Source organism: Oncorhynchus gorbuscha, linkage group LG01 (genome assembly GCF_021184085.1).
Source record: "Oncorhynchus gorbuscha isolate QuinsamMale2020 ecotype Even-year linkage group LG01, OgorEven_v1.0, whole genome shotgun sequence".
Taxonomy (NCBI): Eukaryota; Metazoa; Chordata; class Actinopteri; order Salmoniformes; family Salmonidae; genus Oncorhynchus; species Oncorhynchus gorbuscha.
In genome coordinates, this window is record NC_060173.1 from 27,982,608 (window position 1) to 28,005,130 (window position 22,523).

The following is a 22,523-nucleotide window of genomic DNA, read 5'->3' on the forward strand; positions in this document are numbered from 1 at the left end:
AGTCAGAGCTTCATCTCTATTCCCTCTGAATCAGGTTTTCTAGGAACACTCAGTTAGCATCAGGGTATGATAATATCACTCTCACTATACTCCAGTATATGGAGTAGGCCTATAAGCAAGGGGAGTCCTGAGGAAAACAATAACACACTCCTCTGATCCTACAATGGCCCTGACTTTATCACCATGTGCCCTCAACCCCATCAGACCTCCTTTGTTCCCATGGTTCAACCTTGGAAAACATCCCTAACCCACTTCCCAAATCCAATCTACATGTATCCTAGATAGAAAACTTGACCCTGGTCCCCCAACACCCCAAACTCTCTATCCGTGTCCTTCCACCCCAACCCCCTCCTCCCCCTGTGCCCCAGAGAGAGAGCTGAACTCTGAATGCTCCTGCCCCCTGCAGTCCCGTCTGCACACTGGCCCTGTGGTCAGTCCCTGTCTCTGTCCCCGGTTCTGTCTCTCTCTGTCCTGCTCAAGCTTGACAAGGCTAGGCCCAGACCCAAGCCCCCACCCCTCACCCCCTGTAGGCTGCACTTCCTCTGCTGTTAGATCCCTGCCAAAGATCACAGGCCCTGAGAGGGGCAATTCAAGCCTTTTAATCTCACAGATATCTGTCAGCTGTTTTACATTCACGCACAGCTTCAGAAACGTAACCTCACCCTACTGGTGCTGCACACCTGCTGGATGAGGAAGGCATTTGTTTTCCTGTGCATGGAGCATCCTACATCTCTAACCCCATCCCAACCCCTCATCCAAGCCCTTATGCAATTTCCATAATGGCAGATTATTGATGCCACTAAGGGAGCCGCTTTGAAAGTGTTCTGCCAAATGGTCTGTTGTATATATTATGAATACACATGCACGCACGCACACACATACATACAGACACACCCACAGACACACACACACATTCATTTATTTTCAGGCACGTGTTCATTTGAACACACATAAAACCACTGAATGCAAACAAAACCGCTGTGACCATTAAACAAAAAGGGTATTTTTAGCGTCACTACCACTCTGCCCATCATTCCATTATAGTAAAGGACTATCATATCCTTCCCTGCTATGTCCTCACATTACACATGACCAGGGCCAGGAGTTGTTCCTGACCACATGACCTGAACTGCAGATAAATCAATAATCAGAGTCTATATCTATCTATGGCTCACTCTACACATAAGGGAAGGGAGGGTGCCAGGTGGTGGTGAGGGGGCACCAGGTGGTACTGGGCTAGGGAAGATCAGGGCGCCTGCCACCTGGCTTGCTGGGCCAGCACAGATGGCTGCTCCTCTCCTCTCCATCACCCTGGCCAATAACATAGCAGGACAGAGCACATCTGGCCAGAATACTGAACCGTGTCATCTGTCGGAATTGCCTTGTGTGTAACCCACCCCATGCTTGTATTTTCCTCTGCCTCAACGTTAAACCATTGGTGTCTCAAGAGGTGTTTGAGACACATCATGGGCTCTGATATATCAAGTAAGACATTCATATTTGTCATTATACAGTAAATGGATAGGCAGACATGCAGGCAAACAGGAAGACACAAACAGACAGAAGAGAGAGAGAGAGAGAGAGAGAGAGAGAGAGAGAGAGAGAGAGAGAGAGAGAGAGAGAGAGAGAGAGAGAGAGAGAGAGAGAGAGAGAGAGAGAGAGAGAGAGAGAGAAGAGAGAGAGAGAGAGAGAGAGAGAGAGAGAGAGAGAGAGAGAGAGAGAGAGAGAGAGAGAGAGAGAGAGAGAGAGAGAGAGAGAGAGAGAGAGAGAGAGAGAGAGAGAGAGAGAGAGAGAGAGAGAGAGATTGTGATTGTGTGCTTGGTAAAACAGCTGACAATAGTACTGACCGAGCACGGTGAGTGTGAGCAGCAGGTTCTTGAAGAGAGAAGAGAAGCAGCTGATACATTTGTTCCTGGGCCTGGCCTCTATGGGCTCCAGATGACTCTCATGCATCCTCACCTCCACTTGCTTAGGCATGATGCCGGCACTGTGTAAGAGAGAGACAGACAGAGCCACAGAGAGAGACAGACAGAGGGAGTGAGAGTTAGTTACTTTAATATGCAAAACGTGCGTCTGACATGCCCATGCAGTCACATGTTTGGAGAAGCTATAGATGTACATTATATGATCAGCACATGTGCCATTGCGACTGTCCTCATATTGTGAGGGTGAGGAAGGAGGCTGGATTTGATTGAGTCTCTAGAGTTAAATATAAGATATGTGGTGGCAGGTAGCCTAGTGGTTAGAGTGTTGGGCCAATAACCGAAAGGTTGCAAGATCAAATCCCTGAGCTGACAAAGGAAAAATATGTTGTTCTGCCCCAGAACAAGGCAGTTTCCCTACAGTTAAGAATTTGTTCTTAACTGACTTTCCTAATGTGAGATGATCAGTTGCTAAATACATAGAGGACATTAGAAGTTCAGGTCATGCAATAAGTAATCTGGTATCTCTGTAGTGATGCTTGTTGCCTAGCAGGTTGTCATGACAAGGTGGCCCAGGGTTACTTCGACAGCCAACAGATGGTGAGATGGTGATTAAAAAACTGAATTCCCTCAGAGGCAGGGAATTCAAAGTCTGTTTAATCAGAACAGATGGTGTATTTTGGAGACTTAGATCGGTTGTTGACAGGGTCTTGTTATCTGAGGCAGCATTTTAAGTCAAGTCCCAGAGCTGTCAGATAAAGTCAATATTTGCATTCACTTGGCAGTCCAGTCTATGGAGTATTTAAACTTTATTCCAACCCTTTTTTGACTGTAAACTTGAGGCAAATGTTAACTAAATGTTAACTACATTTTGTGTGCCATCACTACATACTTAGAAAAGAGGGTTCCCTTAACTGCTTAATCTGACTATTCCATTAGAGATGATGAGAGAAGAATAGAGTTGGGATAAAGGCAAGAAAGAGAAACAGAGAGCGAGAGAAAGAGAGCAAGAGAGCAATAGAGAGAGAGAAAGAAAGAGAGAGAAAAATAGCCTGGATTTTAGTGCCTGTAACTGTATACTGTAACTATTACTGTACTTTGTAACTTGCTCTAATTTGTTATTCTTCTGAATCAGAGGGTTCTTTTCTGTGCGTTTTAGATCCCATCTTGTATTGGCTAGCACTGTAACAGAAATGACGTGGAAACAATGTTGATTCAACCAGTGTGTGCCCAGTGGGTAATCTCCTGCCTCATTGACACCGCTCTGCACTCCCCCCTCGCCCTCGGTCTAAATGTAATGAAAAGAGAGCATTCACGAGCATTCATGCAGTAGCTCTCTCAAAATTATACATTGTCAAATAAATGCAATTTTTATTACACTTCCTTCTAAATTAATATGACTTCTCCTCCAACAAACAAAAGCAATACTTTTTTGTGACTAACTCTTTTATTTAGTTCTGTCATTTAAAAACTATAATAACTATAATAACAGCCGTGATGACTAATATGTGCCTGTGCATGGTGTTTACATGTCCTTTCTGCATTTCACACGTATGAAATAGGGAATTAATAAGTGGAAGTGTTTGCTCCATCTGTGTGCCTGGGAGCAGGCCAGCTGCTTTATCCTGTAGCCAAGCCTTATACACATCATTATAGAGGCTGAGATTGCCTTTCTTCAGTCTTCTCCTTAGCGTGTGTTGTTGTGTGTGTATGTATACTGTATGCATGCCTGTGTGTCCAATTAGGGCTCTATTCAATCAGATCCGCTTTAGCCGACATCCACATAGTGGTTGTGTTGACGGTGTTGGAGGTGGTACTGTGTTTGAGCTGTCAAATCCACGAGCAGCTCTTGTGATTATACCTAAGCGGACATTAAGTTGCATTATACCTAAAGCGGACGTTAAGTCAAGTTAAGTCGCATTAAGAAAAACACCATTCAGCTTTGTTTACAAGTTTGAACACTGGAATGTGAGATGTAATCTACACCTTGATTAGGATGACCTTAAATCATTGTGCATTTGAACGTTATTATTTCTATATAGCCTACACTTGTTCTGAACTTCTAACGCAAGTGGGTCAGGTGTGGCTTCGTGACAATGATCAAGAGCAGCTTCTCACCAATTTGAAAGCTCCAACACAGTTACACCTCCGACATCGCCAAAACATCAGCTATGTGGGTGTCGGCTATCATCGGTTAACACTTGATCTGATTCAATCTAATGCCCGAGTGGCACAGCGGTCTAAGGCACTGCATCTCAGTGTTTGAAGAGTCACAACAGACACCCAGGTTCAATTCCAGGCTGTATCACAAAGAGGCCATGACTGGGAGTCCCATCAGGTGGCGCACAATTGGCCCAGGATCGTCTGGGTTTGGGCGGTGTAGGCTGTCATTGTAAATAAGAATTTGTTCTTAGCCGACTTGTCTATAAAAAATCTCGAATGTTCTCCTATTGTGCGACATTGAACCTATAAGGTAGTTTAGAAAAATCAATCCGTCAATACTTTGGCTTCATCCTAAAAGAGAATAAAGAATCTTAGCTACATTGCTCTCTTTCTGTGTTATGTTCTTCTTTCTCTCTACAATTCTGAAAATACTTGAGAAATGCTGATGAGGTGGAAGTCTATCAAGTACTTTGTCCATGAGGGTAAGGATGTGAGGAACAGAAGTCTATTGAGGCATCTGGGACACCCTCAGTGTATTTGTGACTGTGGTACTGCTAACCCCAGGGGTGCGGTCAAAGTTTGTTTCCTCTTTGTCCTTTTTTGTCATCTATTAACTGTCATACTTCCTTAATAGAGTCAATGATAACAAGTGAAACAATCATCCCAGCAAACCGGGAACATTCCCAGAACATTAGCTAAGATTTCCATTAAGTTCTAGTTAGGTTCTAGTTTTAAAAGTATCAATGCGCCACTTTCATGTATTGTTGAATGGAAACCAAATTACCTGGAGCCGAGATTGCAATTCCTACAGCTTCCACACGATGTCACCAGTCTTGTCAATTGCCTAGGCTTTGTTTCTTGGTCAAACGAACAAGAGACAGCCCATTTATTCCGGTCTTCGACAGGATGTTTTGGAGTAGAAATTTCTGAACATGATTTGAAGACGTGAAGCTATTGAATATACATCGCCCCGTGATCAATTTGATAGATTATTAACGTTTACTAATACCTAAAGTTGCATTACAAAAGTATTTCGAAGTGTTTTGTGAAAGTTTATCGTCAACTTTTTTAATTTTTAAAAATGACGTTGCGTTATAAAACGCTGTTTTTTCCTTCATCACACAGTCTTCATAGATCGATATCTAAGCTATATATGGACCGATTTAATAAAAAAAAAAGACCCAATAGTGATGTTTATGGGACATCTAGGAGTGCCAACAAAGAAGATGGTCAAAGGTAATGAATGTTTTATATTTTATTTCTGCGTTTTGCGTAGCGCTGACTTTGCTAATTATTTTGTTTACATCCCCTGCGGGTCTTTTGGGGTGTTGCATGCTATCAGATAATAGCTTCTCATGCTTTCGCCGAAAATCATTTTAAAAATCTGACTAGTTGGCTGGATTCACAACGAGTGTAGCTTTAATTCAGTACCATGCAAGTGTGTTTTAATTAACGTTTGAGTTTTAACGAGTGCTATTAGCATTTAGCGTAGCGCATTTGCATTTCCAGATGTCTAGATGGGACGCATGCATCCCGGGTCGACCCAAGAGGTTTTAAAGGAAGCCATATCCAACTAAAATCACATTTCATAAGACTTTCAACACGTGATGAAGAAAGAAAATCATAAATTACAGTGTTACAAGTACACAATATATGAAGAGGATGGGAACATTTTAATAACCCAGAAATTATATTCTGTGTCCTGATTGATCATATCTGACTGAAAAAAGCACACAAGGCCACAGCTTGGCGCAGAGGCTTAAAGAACAGATTAAATGTGTTCTAGGAACATTCTAGCAACATCAGGTGAATGTTTTATACAAACACTCTATAAGCATCACCCCAACTGGACATTTTTTGTGTTATGAGAACATTGGCCGTGACTGAACAAATGTTCTGGGACCTTTCCTGGTACCAATTTTGGTTGTCTCTAGTCTCTGTATGGAAAATAATTGACTGATGTTTTAAAAACAAATTGCTTGGACATTGGATTGAGAATGACATAATACAGATATATGAAGTGAGATACAAAGACATGTCACTCTCCGCAGCAGAGGCATCATGCATCCATTATTTTAGAGTTGGCACAAAGTACATGACGATGGGGGGGAAGGGGGTCATGAGGGAGGCAGTTAGAAACATTTAGCATTTATCATACACCTGAAACAGCTTTGTCCTGCAATCTAGAGCCATAATCATTACGCCTAATTCTATGTATATATTTTGTTCTGTATAGGTTATCTGAGAACACCTCAAACTGTTCAATTGTCATAATTAATTAAATATGTACAATGATACTTTGCGGCACAAACAACGACACAGAGTTGCACATGGAATAAACAAACGTACAGTCAATAACACAACAGAAAAACAATTACAAGTAATTACAATTTCGCAATTAAACACTGGAGTGATGATATGCAGAAGATGAATGTGCAAGTAGAGATACTGGGGTGCAGAGGAGCAAAAAAAAAAAAAAAAAATATGGGGATGAGGTAGTTGGATGGGCTATTTACAGATGGGCTATGTACAGGTGCAATGCTCTGTGAGCTGCTAAGACAGCCGATGCTCAAAGTTAGTTAGGGCGATATGAGACTCCAGCTTCAGTGATTTTTATAATTCGTTACAGTCATTGGCAGCAGAGAACTGGAAGGAAAGGTGGCCAAAGCATGAATTGGTTTTGGGGGTGTCCAGTGAAATATACCTGCTGAAGCGTGTGCTACGGGTGGGTGCTGCTATGGTGACCAGTGAGCTGAGATAAGGTGGGGATTTACCTAGCAAAGACTTATAGATGACCTGGAGCCAGTGGGTTTGGCGACGAATATGAAGCGAGGGCCAGCCAACGATAGCATACAGGTCGCAGTGGTGGGTAGTATATGGGGCTTTGTTGACAAAACGGATGACACTGTAATAGACTTCATCCAATTTGCTTAGTAGGGTGTTGGAGGCTATTTTAGAAATGACATCTCCGAAGTCAAGGATCGGTAGGATAGTCAGTTTTACGAGGGTATGTTTGGTAGCATGAGTGAAGGATGCTTTGTTGCGAAATATGAAGCAGATTTTAGGTTACATTTTGGATTGGAGATGCTTAATGTGAGTTAATGTGAGTTAATGTGAAATTGCTACAGTAGGTGGCTAGTACTACAGTAAAACAACAAAACATTTTCATTATATTTGTTAATCCAGAAGGAAATCAATATGCTGCATAGCTTGATAAACTTAATTTACAAACATACCTCCTGCGAGTCCTGCCTATCACCAGCAGCAAAATTGCAATCAAATTCTGTGCGTGTCACGCAACACTCGCTCACCTCCTTCACTGACGATACTGTCTGCATGAACTAGAGTATCTAGCGTCCTGTCTTGCATATCTGTGCTCCGTGGTGCACCTTGGAAGGAACAACTTACTAGAGAGAATAGTATACATACACTGAACAAAAATATAACCGAACATGCAACAATTTCAAAATGTTTACTGAGTTACAGTTCAATTGAAATAAATCCATGTGTTTCACATGACTGGGAATACAGATATACATATGTTGGCCACAGAGATCTTTAAAAAAAGTATGGGTGTGGATCATATAACCAGTCAGTACCTGGTGTGACCGCCATTTGCCTTCGTATAGAGTTGAGCAGGCTGTTGATTGTGGCCTGTGGAATGCTGCCCCACTCCTCTTCAATTGCTGTGCAAAGTTGCTGGAATGGGAACTGGAACATGCTGTTGTACTCATCAATCCAGAGCATCCCAAACATGCTCAATGGGTGACATTTCTGGTGAGTTTGCAGGCCATGGAGGAACTGAGACATTTTCAGCTTCCAGAAATTGTGTCCAGATTTTTGTGATATGGGGCTGTGCATTATCATACTGAAACATTAAGTAAAGGCTGCGGATGAATGGCACGACAATGGGTCTCAGGATCTCATCACAGTATCTCTGTGCATTCAAATTCCCATTGATAAAATACAATTGTGTTTGGTGTCTGTAACTTACTGTATGCCTGCCCATACCGTAACCCCACTGCCACTATGGGGCACTCTGTTCACAACGTTGAAATCAGACAACCGCTCGCCCACACGATGTGGCATACAGGCTGTCTGCCATCTGCCCGGTACAGTTGAAACCGGGATTCATCTGTGAGGAACAGACTCCTCCAGCGTGCCAGTGGCCATCGAAGGTGGGCATTTTCCCACTGAAGTCGGTTGTGACGCCAAACTGCAATCAGGTCAAGACCCTGGTGAGGACAACGAGCATGCAGATAAGCTTCCCTGAGATAGTTTCTGACAGTTTGTACAGAAATTCTTGTCCGGATGTCTGGTCTCATACGATCCGCAGGTGAAGAAGCCAGATGTGGAGGTCCTGGGCTGACATGGTTATCTGGTCTGCGGTTATTGGCTGGTTGGACGTTACAAAAATGATATTTTAAAAGTCTGAGTGTGTACATGCCCTTGTGCTCCAGTCAACTAATCCTTCTCTTTCCCAACATGTCATCATCATTCTCCTCAATCCCTGAGCAAGTGTTGTGTGACAGCCACAGCTGCCTCTCCTCTACTCTCATTTTTCCAATTAGCACACTCACAACTCAACAGAAATAGACTCAACTTGTTTAGACTGGTCAAATGAGCAATCACTTCCCATTCAATTAGTTAGGATACTTAAAACATCTACATGATTCACCCATGCTTTCCTCCCATCTGCTACTGTTTGTGACCACAATAGTATTGCAGAGTATAGACAGACTGGTAATTACTGGTCAAAAGCCCCATTTCAGTTCCATTTAAGTTCCTGTAGGCCATACTGAGTGGAACCTCAAGACATACAATTGAGAAATATTGAAAATATGAGGTAGAGAGAAAGAGGAGAAAGGATGGTGTTGAGAAAGAATGTGTGATATAAAGAAAGGAAGAGATCCTGTATATGGTCCAGATGAGATCAAATTGTCAGTCTGTCTGTTCCCCTTGTACCCTTCCCCGTCATCTCCAATAGGCCCTATTATAGACTGTCTCCTCCACCTCTCAACATCCCCTCTTTCCCTATATTCTCTCAGTGAAGGCTCAGGGGGTGATCGTGGCACACCGCAAGGGGAACCTGTGTTTTCCTCTGGGCTGCTGGAGAAGTCAACTGAAATCAGTTCACCATTAAAGTCCCCCTCCCATTACTTCACTGGGAACCTCCCTGGAAGAGTTTTGTCTCAAGTTGGCATTTCCCTGGCCTCTGGCTGATTTTGATTGTATTATAGAGTATTTGTGTGCATTTGACTGCTGGTGTTTAGGATGAGATTTCCTAATGTTCCAATTTTCTTCCTACTCTAAACGAGGGGCTTATTTCAAAGCTTTTTCTAGACTTTAAAAGCAGAATGAATGATGAACCACAACATTAGATCTAAACCCATCATTGCTTCAATTTTTTAACCTTTATTTAACTAGGCAAGTCAGTTAAGAACAAATTCTTATTTTCAATGACGGCCTAGGAACAGTGGGTTAACTGCCTGTTCAGGGGCAGAACAACAGATTTGTACCTTGTAAGCTCGGGGGTTTTGAACTTCCAATCTTCTGGTTACTAGTCCAACACTCTAACCACTAGGCTACCCTAAATTAGATTGTATTGCATGAAAGCTTTATCGCTGTAAAAATAGGGTTGCATAATGTTTATGGAGGTGGTAAGCTGGACCAATCGATAGGAACACACAATTAAAACAAATTGTTCTATATAGTGCCAAATAAGGGTTCTTTGACTCATAATAATAGCAGTTCCATTTTTGGTGCTATATCAAATGCTTTTTTGAAGGTTCTATAAAAAAACATGCTCATAAGCTTCTGAATGAAACCTTTATGGTGCTATAATGAACCATTTCCCGAGGTTTTATAAAGAACCATTAAAAAGAGGTTATATCACCAAAAAGGGTCCTGCTATCATTACAATCCTTTTTGGTGCTACAGTATATAGAAACCTTTTTAATGTTTTTTTACATAACATTTATCTTTACATAACATGTATCTTTCTCAATCTCAAAGGTTCTACAAATAATATTATGAAAAACACGTTTTGTTGTTCTGGTTAGCCACATTATATTAATTCCATAGGAGTTATTATTGTGTTAATAGACAAGTTGAATCAAACTCTCTAACGGCTGGGGGTCCATGAGGAGAGAACTGAGAAACACTGATTTGTTAGCTAGCTAACATTGAACCTGGTTGGTTAGCTACCTGCAGATTCATGCAGTGTAGTAATGTTATAAATTGGGATTATGGTTCATTGTTTAGCTAGCTAGCTACTTGTCTAAACAAAAGACTCCACCATGAAAGTAACTATTTCAATAGAATGTTTATGTCACTGCGACAACTGTTGATAGAAATAGCTGGTAAATTCACGCTGGTTATCTACTCTGATTTCAGATCACTCTCTTCTGAGTGTGCCAGAGCGCAGAATAACTGACGAATTTACAAACGCTCAGCGCCCGTTGAAAGGTACCGGTGTCAGTAAACGTTGGCAAAAAAGCATAAAACATTTTTTTCAAGCAACAAAGTTGTAGTCACCAACACCAAGTTAGCTTGGGTGCTTGACTGCTGTTGTTAGGTCAGACCGCTACTCAACTCTACTACCCTATGCTCGGATCAACCCTACGCTCCAAGAGCAAAATGCTCAGAATTTACGAACTGACAATCTGACAACACTCTGAGTTTAGGAACCTGCAGAGGATACTCTGGCACTTCAGATTAAATTTACGAACACACCTGTAGGCTTTCTTGCCTTTAGTCTTGAAATCTGTCACGGCTCCTACCGAAGGTGGCTCCCCTTCCCATTCGGGTGGCTGCCACTGATTTTTTTCCTCCTTCTCCTTGTCTGTTTATTAGTTACACCTGTTGTCAATTAGGTTATTAGTTGGGCTTTATTAGCCAGCCGGCCCGCCGGTACTCGTTGTACACGCATGTATGTCAAGGTTGTTCGTGTACATGAGCTGTTTTTGTTATACTGTTTCATTCCCCTGTGTTTTGGGGTATTTGTTTTGAGTGGCGTCGGTTTCCACCTGGTCGGTGTATAAAGAAGTGCCTACTCTGCACTCTCTGTCTCCTGCGTCTGACTCCTTCCTCCACTACACCCCAGGCATAACATAATCCTCCACTACACCCCAGGCATAACATAATCCTCCACTACACCCCAGGCATAACATAATCCTCCACTACACCCCAGGCATAACATAATCCTCCACTACACCCCAGGCATAACATAATCCTCCACTACACCCCAGGCATAACTCCTCCACTACACCCCAGGCATAACATAATCCTCCACTGGCATAACATAATCCTCCACTACACCCCAGGCATAACATAATCCTCCACTACACCCCAGGCATAACATAATCCTCCACTACACCCCGGGCATAACATAATCCTCCACTACACCCCGGGCATAACATAATCCTCCACTACACCCAGGGCATAACATAATCCTCCACTACACTCAGGGCATAACATAATCCTCCACTACACCCCGGGCATAAATCGTTGGTTGTTTAGTACATTTTTATCAAAAGTGAGGTTACAAGTTTATCAACTTTCAAAGCAGAATTACCTTCACATCGTTCCTCAACTGTAGTGTATGATATACCATTTTCTAGCTCTGAGTCTCTACTTTTGTCCAATGTAAAAAACACAATTCAAATTTTGCTACATAAGACTGAATCGAATCAGTCGGTCACATATTACCTCAACTATCTCGACTAACCTGGATCCCCGCACATTGACTTGAAACCGGTACACCCTGTATATAGGCACGTTATTGTTATTTTATTGTGTTAGTTTTTTTACTTTAGTTTATTCATTAAATTTTTTTATCTTTCTTACTTACTTTTTTTATAAACTCTGCATTGTTGGTTAAAACCTCTATGGGATCGGTGTCCCTATACCGGGACGGTTGTTGATAACATGCGCTAATGTGACTAGAATGACGTTGCAAGTAACAGCCAACTTTCCAGGACATAGACATATGTCTTATATGGGCAGAAAGCTTAAATTCTTGTTGGTCTCCTGACCCCTCCTGTCTCAGCCTCCAGTATTTATGCTGCAGTAGTTTTGTGTCGGGGGGCTAGGGTCAGTTTGTTATATCTGGAGTACTTCTCCTGTCCTATACGGTGTCCTGTGTGAATCTAAGTGTGCGTTCTCTAATTCTCTCCTTCTCTCTTTCTTTCTCTCTCTCGAAGGACCTGAGCCCTAGGACCATGCCCCAGGACTACCTGACATGATGACTCCTTGCTGTCCCCAGTGCACTTGGCCGTGCTGCTGCTCCAGTTTCAACTGTTCTGCCTTATTATTATTCGACCATGCTGGTCATTTATGAACATTTGAACATCTTGGCCATGTTCTGTTATAATTTCTACCCGGCACAGCCAGAAGAGGACTGGCCACCCCACATATGCTCTCTCTAATTCTCTCTTTATTTCTCTCTCTCTGAGGACCTGAGCCCTAGGACCATGCCCCAGGACTACCTGACTGTCACGCCTTGGTCATTGTATTTTGTGTTTTTAGTATATGTTTGGGTAGGCCAGGGTGTGACATGGGTTTATATGTTGTGTTTCGTATTGGGGGTTGTATTAATTGGGATTGTGTATGATTAGGGGTGTGTCTAGTTAGGCTTGGCTGCCTGAGGCGATTCTCAATTGGAGTCAGGTGTTTCTCGTTGTCTCGGATTGGGAACCGTATTTAGGTAGCCTGAGTTCGCGTTGTATTTTGTGGGTGTTTGTTCCTGTCTCTGTGTTGTAGTCACCAGATAGGCTGTAATTAGTTTCACGTTTCGTTTGTTTTCTTATATCAGTTATTTCATGTACCGTTTTCAGTCATTAAAGTCATGAGTAACCTACACGCTGCATTTCGGTCTGACTCTCTTCTTACAACAGACGAACGTCGTTACACTGACATGATGACTCCTTGCTGTCCCCAGTCCACCTGACCGTGCTGCTGCTCCAGTTTCAACTGTTCTGTCTTATTATTATTCGACCATGCTGGTCATTTATGAACATTTTTGGCCATATTCTGTTATTCTCCACCCGGCACAGCCAGAAGAGGACTGTCCACCCCACATAGCCTGGTTCCTCTCTAGGTTTCTTCCTAGGTTTTGGCCTTTCTAGGGAGTTTTTCCTAGCCACTGTGCTTCTACACCTGCATTGCTTGCTGCTTTGGGGTTTTAGGCTTGGTTTCTGTACAGCACATTGAGATATCAGCTGATGTACGAAGGGCCTGATTTGATTTGAGCTAACCGAAGTGTCCAATTTATTGTAGCTATTAAATACCATGCTGTTGTGTGAGGAGAGTGCACAACAACAAAACACTTTTATCTGGTTGGATACATTCACATCTGAAGGTAAATAATGTACTTGCATTCAGTAATCTTGCTCTGATTTGTCATCATGAGGGTCCCAGAGATAAAAATGTAGCACAGTTTTGTTTGATAAAATCAATTTTTATGTTCAAATATACGAACTGGGTTGTACAGTTTGAGACCCTGCTGTGTCTGGCCCCGCACCCACCCCTCCCGGCCATCTTGATGTGTGAAGGTTAGTGTCTTTTCTGTAGGGAAGCAAACTATCTATCGTTTATGACATTCTTGGGAGTGTGTAAATGTACATGTTTTATTACCATATCATTTTTATATGTTCTCTATAATTATGAACTTTAAAATGTATAAATTGACCAATTTGTCACATTTGGGCAGACTTGATACAAAATTTTGTGCAGTAATGCAATTCTTTATTGGATCAGTCGGAAACTTAGTACATACACTGCTTACATCTGATGGCCAAAATCTAAATTGCACCTAAACTACTATGTGATTTAATGGCCTTTCTCTTGCATTTCAAAGATGATGTAAAAAATGGAGAAATAAAATGCATGTTTTTTTGTTTGTATTATCTTTTACCAGATCGAATGTGTAAAATTATCCTACAGTCATTTCAATTTTCCACAAACTTCAAAATGTTTCCTTTCAAATGGTATCAATAATATGCCTATCCTTCCTTCAGGTCCTGAGCTACAGGCAGTTAGGTTTGGGTATGTCATTTTAGATGAAAATTGGAGAAAAAAGGGTCCTTCCATTTAAGGGCTCGCAAGCAAGAATTTCTACACCTGTTGTATTCGGCGCATTTGACAAATAACATTTAATTTTATTTAATTTTATTTAATTGGAGGCCTCAGAGGCCTGGTCAGAGTATTTGAGTTCAGAACAGTAGCTATTGGCTGCTGGCCCAGGTGATGTGAAGGTGTCAGTCACTAAGCTAAGGCATGTATCCATTCACAGTAATACAGTAGGGCATGGCGGATGCCTGTATATCAGTGAACACCTCCCATCACTTTCACTTCTTTACCATGACAATGACGTATCCCTGGAAATGTCAGGTTGAACGACAGCTTCATTATCCTGCATTGGTGGCAAATTCACTTTGCAGCAGAAAACACCCTGTCTGTCCATATCCATATATTTTTTGGCACATCTACCTTTCCCATTGGTGTCATCAGAACACATGGGGAAAGGTGACATTTCAGTGTGACAGTAGGCTGTCTATCATTTTACTGCCACATAGAATATACACTGTAGGTGCATTGTCACACATAAATGCTGGTATTATTAATCCCTACTCACAAGGCAGGCAATACGCTCGACCTCATCTTTACTAGATGCTGTTCTTCCACTAACCTCATTGCAACTCCCCTCCAAGTCTCCGACCACTACCTTGTATCCTTTTCCCTCTCGCTCTCATCCAACACCTCCCACACTGCCCCTACTCGGATGGTATCGCGCCGTCCCAACCTTCGCTCTCTCTCCCCCGCTACTCTCTCCTCTTCCATCCTATCATCTCTTCCCTCCGCTCAAACCTTCTCCAACCTATCTCCTGATTCTGCCTCCTCAACCCTCCTCTCCTCCCTTTCTGCATCCTTTGACTCTCTATGTCCCCTATCCTCCAGGCCGGCTTGGTCCTCCCCTCCCGCCCCGTGGCTCGACGACTCATTGCGAGCTCACAGAACAGGGCTCCGGGCAGCCGAGCGGAAATGGAGGAAAACTCGCCTCCCTGCGGACCTGGCATCCTTTCACTCCCTCCTCTCTACATTTTCCTCCTCTGTCTCTGCTGCTAAAGCCACTTTCTACCACTCTAAATTCCAAGCATCTGCCTCTAACCCTAGGAAACTCTTTGCCACCTTCTCCTCCCTCCTGAATCCTCCTTCCCCACCCCCACCCTCATCCCTCTTTGCAGATGACTTCGTCAACCATTTTGAAAAGAAGGTCGATGACATCCGATCCTCGTTTGCTAAGTCAAACGGCACCGCTGGTTCTGCTCACACTGCCCTACCCTGTGCTCTGACCTCTTTCTCCCCTCTCTCTCCAGATGAAATCTTCGCGTCTTGTGACGGCCGGCCGCCCAACAACCTGCCCGCTTGACCCCATCCCCTCCTCTCTTCTCCAGACCATTTCCGGAGACCTTCTCCCTTACCTCACCTCGCTCATCAACTCATCCATGACCGCTGGCTACGTCCCTTCCGTATTCAAGAGAGCGAGAGTTGCACCCCTTCTGAAAAAACCTACACTCGATCCCTCCGATGTCAACAATTACAGACCAGTATCCCTTCTTTCTTTTCTCTCCAAAAGTCTTGAACGTGCCGTCCTTGGCCAGCTCTCCCGCTATCTCTTTCTGAATGACCTTCTTGATCCAAATCAGTCAGGTTTCAAGACTAGTCATTCAACTGAGACTGCTCTTCTCTGTATCACGGAGGCGCTCCGCACTGCTAAAGCTAACTCTCTCTCCTCTGCTCTCATCCTTCTAGACCTATCGGCTGCCTTCGATACTGTGAACGATCCGATCCTCCTCTCCACCCTCTCCGAGTTGGGCATCTCCGGAGCGGCCCACGCTTGGATTGCGTCTTACCTGACAGGTCGCTCCTACCAGGTGGCGTGGCGAGAATCTGTCTCCTCACCACGCGCTCTCACCACTGGTGTCCCCCTGGGCTCTGTTCTAGGCCCTCTCCTATTCTCGCTATACACCAAGTCACTTGGCTCTGTCATAACCTCACATGGTCTCTCCTATCATTGCTATGCAGACGACACACAATTAATCTTCTCCTTTCCCCCTTCTGATGACCAGGTGGCGAATCGCATCTCTGCATGTCTGGCAGACATATCAGTGTGGATGACGGATCACCACCTCAAGATGAACCTCGGCAAGACTGAGCTGCTCTTCCTCCCGGGGAAGGACTGCCCGTTCCATGATCTCGCCATCACGGTTGACAACTCCATTGTGTCCTCCTCCGAGAGCGCTAAGAACCTTGGCGTGATCCTGGACAACACCCTGTCGTTCTCAACTAACATCAAGGCGGTGGCCCGTTCCTGTAGGTTCATGCTCTACAACATCCGCAGAGTACGACCCTGCCTCACACAGGAAGCGGCGCAGGTCCTAATCCAGGCACTTGTCATCTCCCGTCTGGATTACTGCAACTCGCTGTTGGCTGGGCTCCCTGCCTGTGCCATTAAACCCCTACAACTCAGTCACCCCGCTCCTCCGCTCTCTCCACTGGCTTCCAGTTGAAGCTCGCATCCGCTACAAGACCATGGTGCTTGCCTACGGAGCTGTGAGGGGAACGGCACCTCAGTACCTCCAGGCTCTGATCAGGCCCTACACCCAAACAAGGGCACTGCGTTCATCCACCTCTGGCCTGCTCGCCTCCCTACCACTGAGGAAGTACAGTTCCCGCTCAGCCCAGTCAAAACTGTTCGCTGCTCAGGCCCCCCAATGGTGGAACAAACTCCTTCACGACGCCAGGACAGCGGAGTCAATCACCACCTTCCGGAGACACCTGAAACCCCACCTCTTTAAGGAATACCTAGGATAAGTAATCCTTCTCACCCCCCCCCCCCTTTAAGATTTAGATGCACTATTGTAAAGTGACTGTTCTACTGGATGTCATAAGGTGAATGCACCAATTTGTAAGTCGCTCTGGATAAGAGCATCTGCTAAATGACTTAAATGTAAATGTAAAAGGACATTGGGTTTCTTAGTAGGTGCACTTCTCACTAGGCCATTAAAGGTAGGTGAGAGGTGACATGTATTTGTATTTGTATTTATTATGGATCCCCATAAGCTGCTGCCGAGGCAATACATTCACAGATTTCACAACACACTGTGTGCCCTCAGGCCCCTACTCCACCACTACCACATATCTACAAAATCCATGTGTACATGTGTGTATAGTGCGTATGTTATTTTGTGTGTGTGTGTGTGTCTGTGCCTATGTTTGTGTTGCTTCACAGTCCTGGCTGTTCCATAAGGTCTATTTATATCTGTTTTTTAAATCTAATTTTACTGCTTGCCTCAGTTACTTGATGTGGAATAGAGTTCCATGTAGTCATGGCTCTATGTAGTACTGTGCGCCTCCCATAGTCTGTTCTAGACTTGGGGACTGTGAAGAGACCTCTTGTGGCATGTCTTCTGGGGTATACATGTCTCATCTGTTTCACCTGTCCTTGTGATTGTCTCTACTCACCTCCAGGTGTCTCCTGTTTTCCCTAATTATCCCTGTGTTTCCCATCTCTCTGTGCCAGTTTGTCTTGTTTTGCCAAGTCAACCAGTGTTTCTCCTATTTTTCACAGTCTATGCTTTTTCCTATCCCTCCTGGTTTTGACCCTTGCCTGTCCTGACGCCAAATCCGCCTGCCTAACCACTCTGCCTTTTCTGACCTCGAGCCTCCCTATCCCCTTGTACTGTTTGGACTAAGACCTGATCACTGAACCCCTGACTGTCCTGACCTCGATCCTGCCTATCGCCTGGTACTGTTTGGACTCGGACCTGGTTTATGAACTCTCGCCTGGCCCCGAACTGCCTTTTGCCTACCCCTTTTGATAATAAATATCGGAGTTCAACCATCTGCCTCCTGTGTCTGCATTTGGGTCTCGCCTTGTGCCCTTATAGTATGGGAGTCTGAGCTGTGTGCCATTAGTTCAAACAGACAATTTGGTGCATTCAACATGTCAATACCTCTCATAAATACCAGTAATGATCAAGTCAATCTCTCCTCCACTTTGAGCCAGGAGAGATTGCATATTATTAATATTAGCTCTCTGTGTACATGAGGACAGTAGCCATAAAAACCTGAACATCCCCTTTCTGTTTTTCTTTAGTTCCCTATAATGGAATTAAGGTCGAACCACCCTGGCCAGACATATTTCCAGGCACAAACAGTACCGTCACATTGTGCATAGTGATTTAGAACACTAGGTCACAGGTCTGATCTTTCCATGCAAAAATACATTTCCTGGACTTGATTTTTGTACCAGTTAGCATCAATTGTTATGACAATAATCCCTATCGGGTGAGTATAAACAGCCTATAGAAAATGTACTAGACACATTGAAACCTCTGCATGTTCCCACAGAGCAGGTTTTCTCTGCTCATTGGAGGCACCAGCCCACAAAAGCCCTTCCAGTGATCAAGAAGAGGATCAATGTGCCAGAGATGAAAAGAGATGAGCAGAGGACTACAGGAATGCACTTCATCTCTGGTGTAGTGAGTGCCCAGCTAGCACATTTGGTTCCTTGGAAGTTCTGTGAATGTATGTTTTTGTTTTCCCATTGGTTCTGGGAATGAAGAAATAGATTTCCTGACCAGTTTTTCTTTCTGAGAACGGAAGTGAACATTTTTCCTGTTCTAGAAACATACATTTTTTGGGTTGCAGGGAGCTTCTGAGAGTGTTTTACTATGGTTCCTTGAATGTCTTCCTCTGAGGTTTTATTAATGTTCTGAGAATGGAAATTATAGCTTATTTGATGGTAATTAACCCTCCTATTACATTGTGGTTCAATTTGAACCATTTCCACTTTTGAGTTGTCTAAAATACTAGTTAAACTCTCTTTTTCTCCATGAAATTAAATTATTAAATTAAATAAAATGATGTGGAATGTCTGTGTAGATTTTGTATACAAACATGATGTTGTGGATCCTTTTGACCAGGAGGCTTTCATGCGTACAGATTGATTTATTTTTATTTCACCTTTATTTAACCAGGTAGGCTAGTTGAGAACAAGTTCTCATTTGCAACTGCGACCTGGCCAAGATAAAGCATATTAGTGTGAACAGACAACAACACAGAGTTACACATGGAGTAAACAATAAACAAATCAATAACATAGTATAATTTTTTTATATATACATTGTGTGCCAAAGGCATGAGGAGGTAGGCAATGAATGGAGTGAATGATTACAATTTAGCAGATTAACACTGGAATGATAAATGATCAGATGAACATGTGCAGATAGAGATACTGGTGTGCAAAAGAGCAGAAAAAGTAAATAAAATAAAAACAGTATGGGGATGAGGTAGGTGAAAATGGGTGGGCTATTTACCAATAGACTATGTACAGCTGCAGCGATCGGTTAGCTGCTCAGATAGCAGATGTTTAAAGTTGGTGAGGGAGATAAAAGTCTCCAACTTCAACGATTTTTGCAATTCGTTCCAGTCCCAGGCAGCAGAGAACTGGAACGAAAGGCGGCCAAATTAGGTTTTGACTTTAGGGATGATCAGTGAGATACACCTGCTGGAGCGTGAGCTACGGATGGGTGTTGCCATTGTGACCAGTGAACTGAGATAAGGCGGAGCTTTACCTAGCATAGACTTGTAGATGACCTGGAGCCAGTGGGTCTGGCGATGAACATGTAGCAAAGGGCCAGCCGACTAGAGCATACAGGTTGCAGTGGTTGGTGGTATAAGGTGCTTTAGTAACAAAACGGATGGCACTGTGATAAACTGCATCCAGTTTGCTGAGTAGAGTATTGGAAGCTATTTTGTAGATGACATCAGCGAAGTCGAGGATCGGTAGGATAGTCAGTTTTACTAGGATAAGTTTTGCAGCGTGAGTGAAGGAGGCTTTGTTGCGAAATAGAAAGCCGACTCTAGATTTGATTTGGATTGGAGATGTTTGATATGAGTCTGGAAGGAGAGTTTACAGTCTAGCCAGACACCTTGGTACTTATAGATGTCCACATATTCTAGGTCGGAACCATCCAGGGTGGTGATGCTAGTCGGGCGTGCGGATGCAGGCAGCGAACGGTGGAAAAGCATGCATTTGGTTTTACTAGCGTTTAAGAGCAGTTGGAGGCCATGGAAGGAGTGTTGTATGGCATTGTATGGCATTGAAGCTCGATATTTGCGACAGGTCCAAAATAAACAAGTGTATTTGATGTATTTTGTTTAGACTGGTTCTGGCTGCACTCTTATAATTATGTTTGGGTGAAAAGGAGCTTTCCCAAGCTTCTCCTTCTCAGTGTGAGAGCAGCAGATCTCTTACACAGACTTAAAAATGAGGTCCAAACAGAAAATGCTTGTTTTTGAGAAAGGAAATATGTTTAACAAATAGTTCTTAAATATATATTTTTAAATAAAGTGTTATTGTATTTATTCTTTCTGAAAGGTTTGACAAGACAAAATAAAGTCTTGGCTGTTTTAACATGATTCTTTGACTGCCTTGAGTGTGTTTAAACTGTGCGGGTCAATCTGACCCATACCACAATGGACATCATTTTTCTTCAGCAAAGCACAAGGGTTAAATAACATTCTGAGAACATGCTTCAATATGACTATTAATAACAATGCTGGCTTAGCTGAACTGTTTTGACACAAAACTGTTCATTTTAGTCTATTCAAACAGATTAAGAGCAGGTGTGGTCAATTAGTGGACATAGAGAACCCACCTGGCAACACTTAACAAGATAGAGGACAGAGAGAGTTTTGTTGACACTGAGAATGGAATGTAAATGTTATTATATTACATTCTTAGAACGTTCTTTGAATGTTACTAATGTTTTCTTATTTTCTTTATGGAAAGTTTTCTTAATGTTCTGAGAACATGACTTTAAATAAAACAATGAGGAAACCTGTAGAAAATGTTATGCTGAGGTACTGGAATTCCCACTATAGAAACATATGGTGCTCACAGCGGTATGTGCTAGCTGGGTGCTGTGTACATTGACCAAGGTTAGATAATATTCTGCCTCATGCTATGCTGTACGGAAAGTGTCAATCAGCCAGTAGAAAGACAAGGTGGAAACACTGGTGCTCCTGACATTGTCGTAAGTACGAAGACAACACACCTCAGCATATTGAGCTCTGTGTAATTCAACTGGATCTTCCAAAAACTCAGCTACAGTTCATAGTAGGCCAGCAGCATTTTGTTAGCATCCAGAGAGAGACAAGCATCCCACCTCAGCCACACTGCCCAAAGCTTCGCAGTCAGTCCTGATGTCTGTCACTACCATTGAAGTGGACCAGGCTTCTGTGCACAGGAACTACACACAATCTCTCACACACACAGACTCACACACACCACACAGGGGGCTAGAGGGAGGAGTCAACACTCCAGTTTAGGGAGGGGGGGTTGCTCCATCTATTCCGCATTGGCTGGTTTTAGCTGTAACCCCCCTGGGTTATCAAGTTCTCGTCTGGGCTTCATATCCTCTGGATGGGCCAGTGAGAGAGACTGAGTGTCACGCCCTGGTCGAAGAATTTTGTGTTTATCTTTATGTATTGGGTCAGGCCAGGGTGTGGCATGGGTTTTTGTATGTGGGTGTGTATATATTGGGATTGTAGCTAGTGGGGTGATCTTGCAAAGTCTATAGCTGTCTGGAGTGGTTCTCAATCAGAGGCAGGTGTTTATCGTTGTCTCTGATTGGGAACCATATTTAGGCAGCCATATTATTTGAGTGTGTCGTGGGTGATTGTCCTTAGTGTCCTTGTTCCTGTCTCTGTGTTAGTTTACACTAGTATAGGCTGTTTCGGTTTTCGTTACGTTCTTTGTTTTGTAGTGTTTGTATTTAGATTCGTGTTACGTTTTGTTCATTAAACATGGATCGAAATCTACACGCTGCGTTTTGGCGTTTTGGTCCGACTCTCCTTCACCAGACGAACGCCGTGGTCCTTCTGTAGCTCAGTTGGTAGAGCATGGCGTTTGTAACGCCAGGATAGTGGGTTCGATCCCCGGGACCACCCATACGTAGAATGTATGCACACATGACTGTAAGTCGCTTTGGATAAAAGCGTCTGCTAAATGGCATATATTATATTATTATATTAGAATCACCCACCACAAACGGACCAAGCAGCGTGTCAACAGGCAGGAACCACAGGAGAAGCAACAAAGGCAGCAACAGTGGCGCAATGAGGGTTGAACATGGGACGATATATTGGATGGCAAGGGTTGCTATACATGGGAGGAGATCCTGGCGAGAAGGGATCGCCTTCCATGGGAACAGGTGGAGGCAGCGAGGAGAGCAGAGGCAGCCGGAGAGAGGAGCCGGCGATATGAGGGAACACGGTTGGCAAGGAAGCCCGAGAGTCAGCCCCCAAAATTTCTTGGGGGGGGTGGCTCACAGGGAGTAGGGCTACGCCAGGTAGGAGACCTGCGCA

General features: G+C 43.6%; 1 protein-coding gene across 2 annotated transcripts in view; it reads right to left on the reverse strand.

Annotated features, from left to right (window-relative positions):
• The window catches only part of LOC124035688 (excitatory amino acid transporter 2-like), a 71,562-nt gene that overhangs the window by 14,337 nt on the left and 34,702 nt on the right, over positions 1–22,523 (reverse strand). For both annotated transcript variants that reach the window (XM_046349288.1, XM_046349279.1), the window contains exon 2: positions 1,848–1,987. In XM_046349288.1, coding sequence (XP_046205244.1) covers positions 1,848–1,977 — 130 coding nt within the window. In that variant the 5' untranslated portion in view covers positions 1,978–1,987. The remainder of the gene's footprint in view (positions 1–1,847; positions 1,988–22,523) is intronic.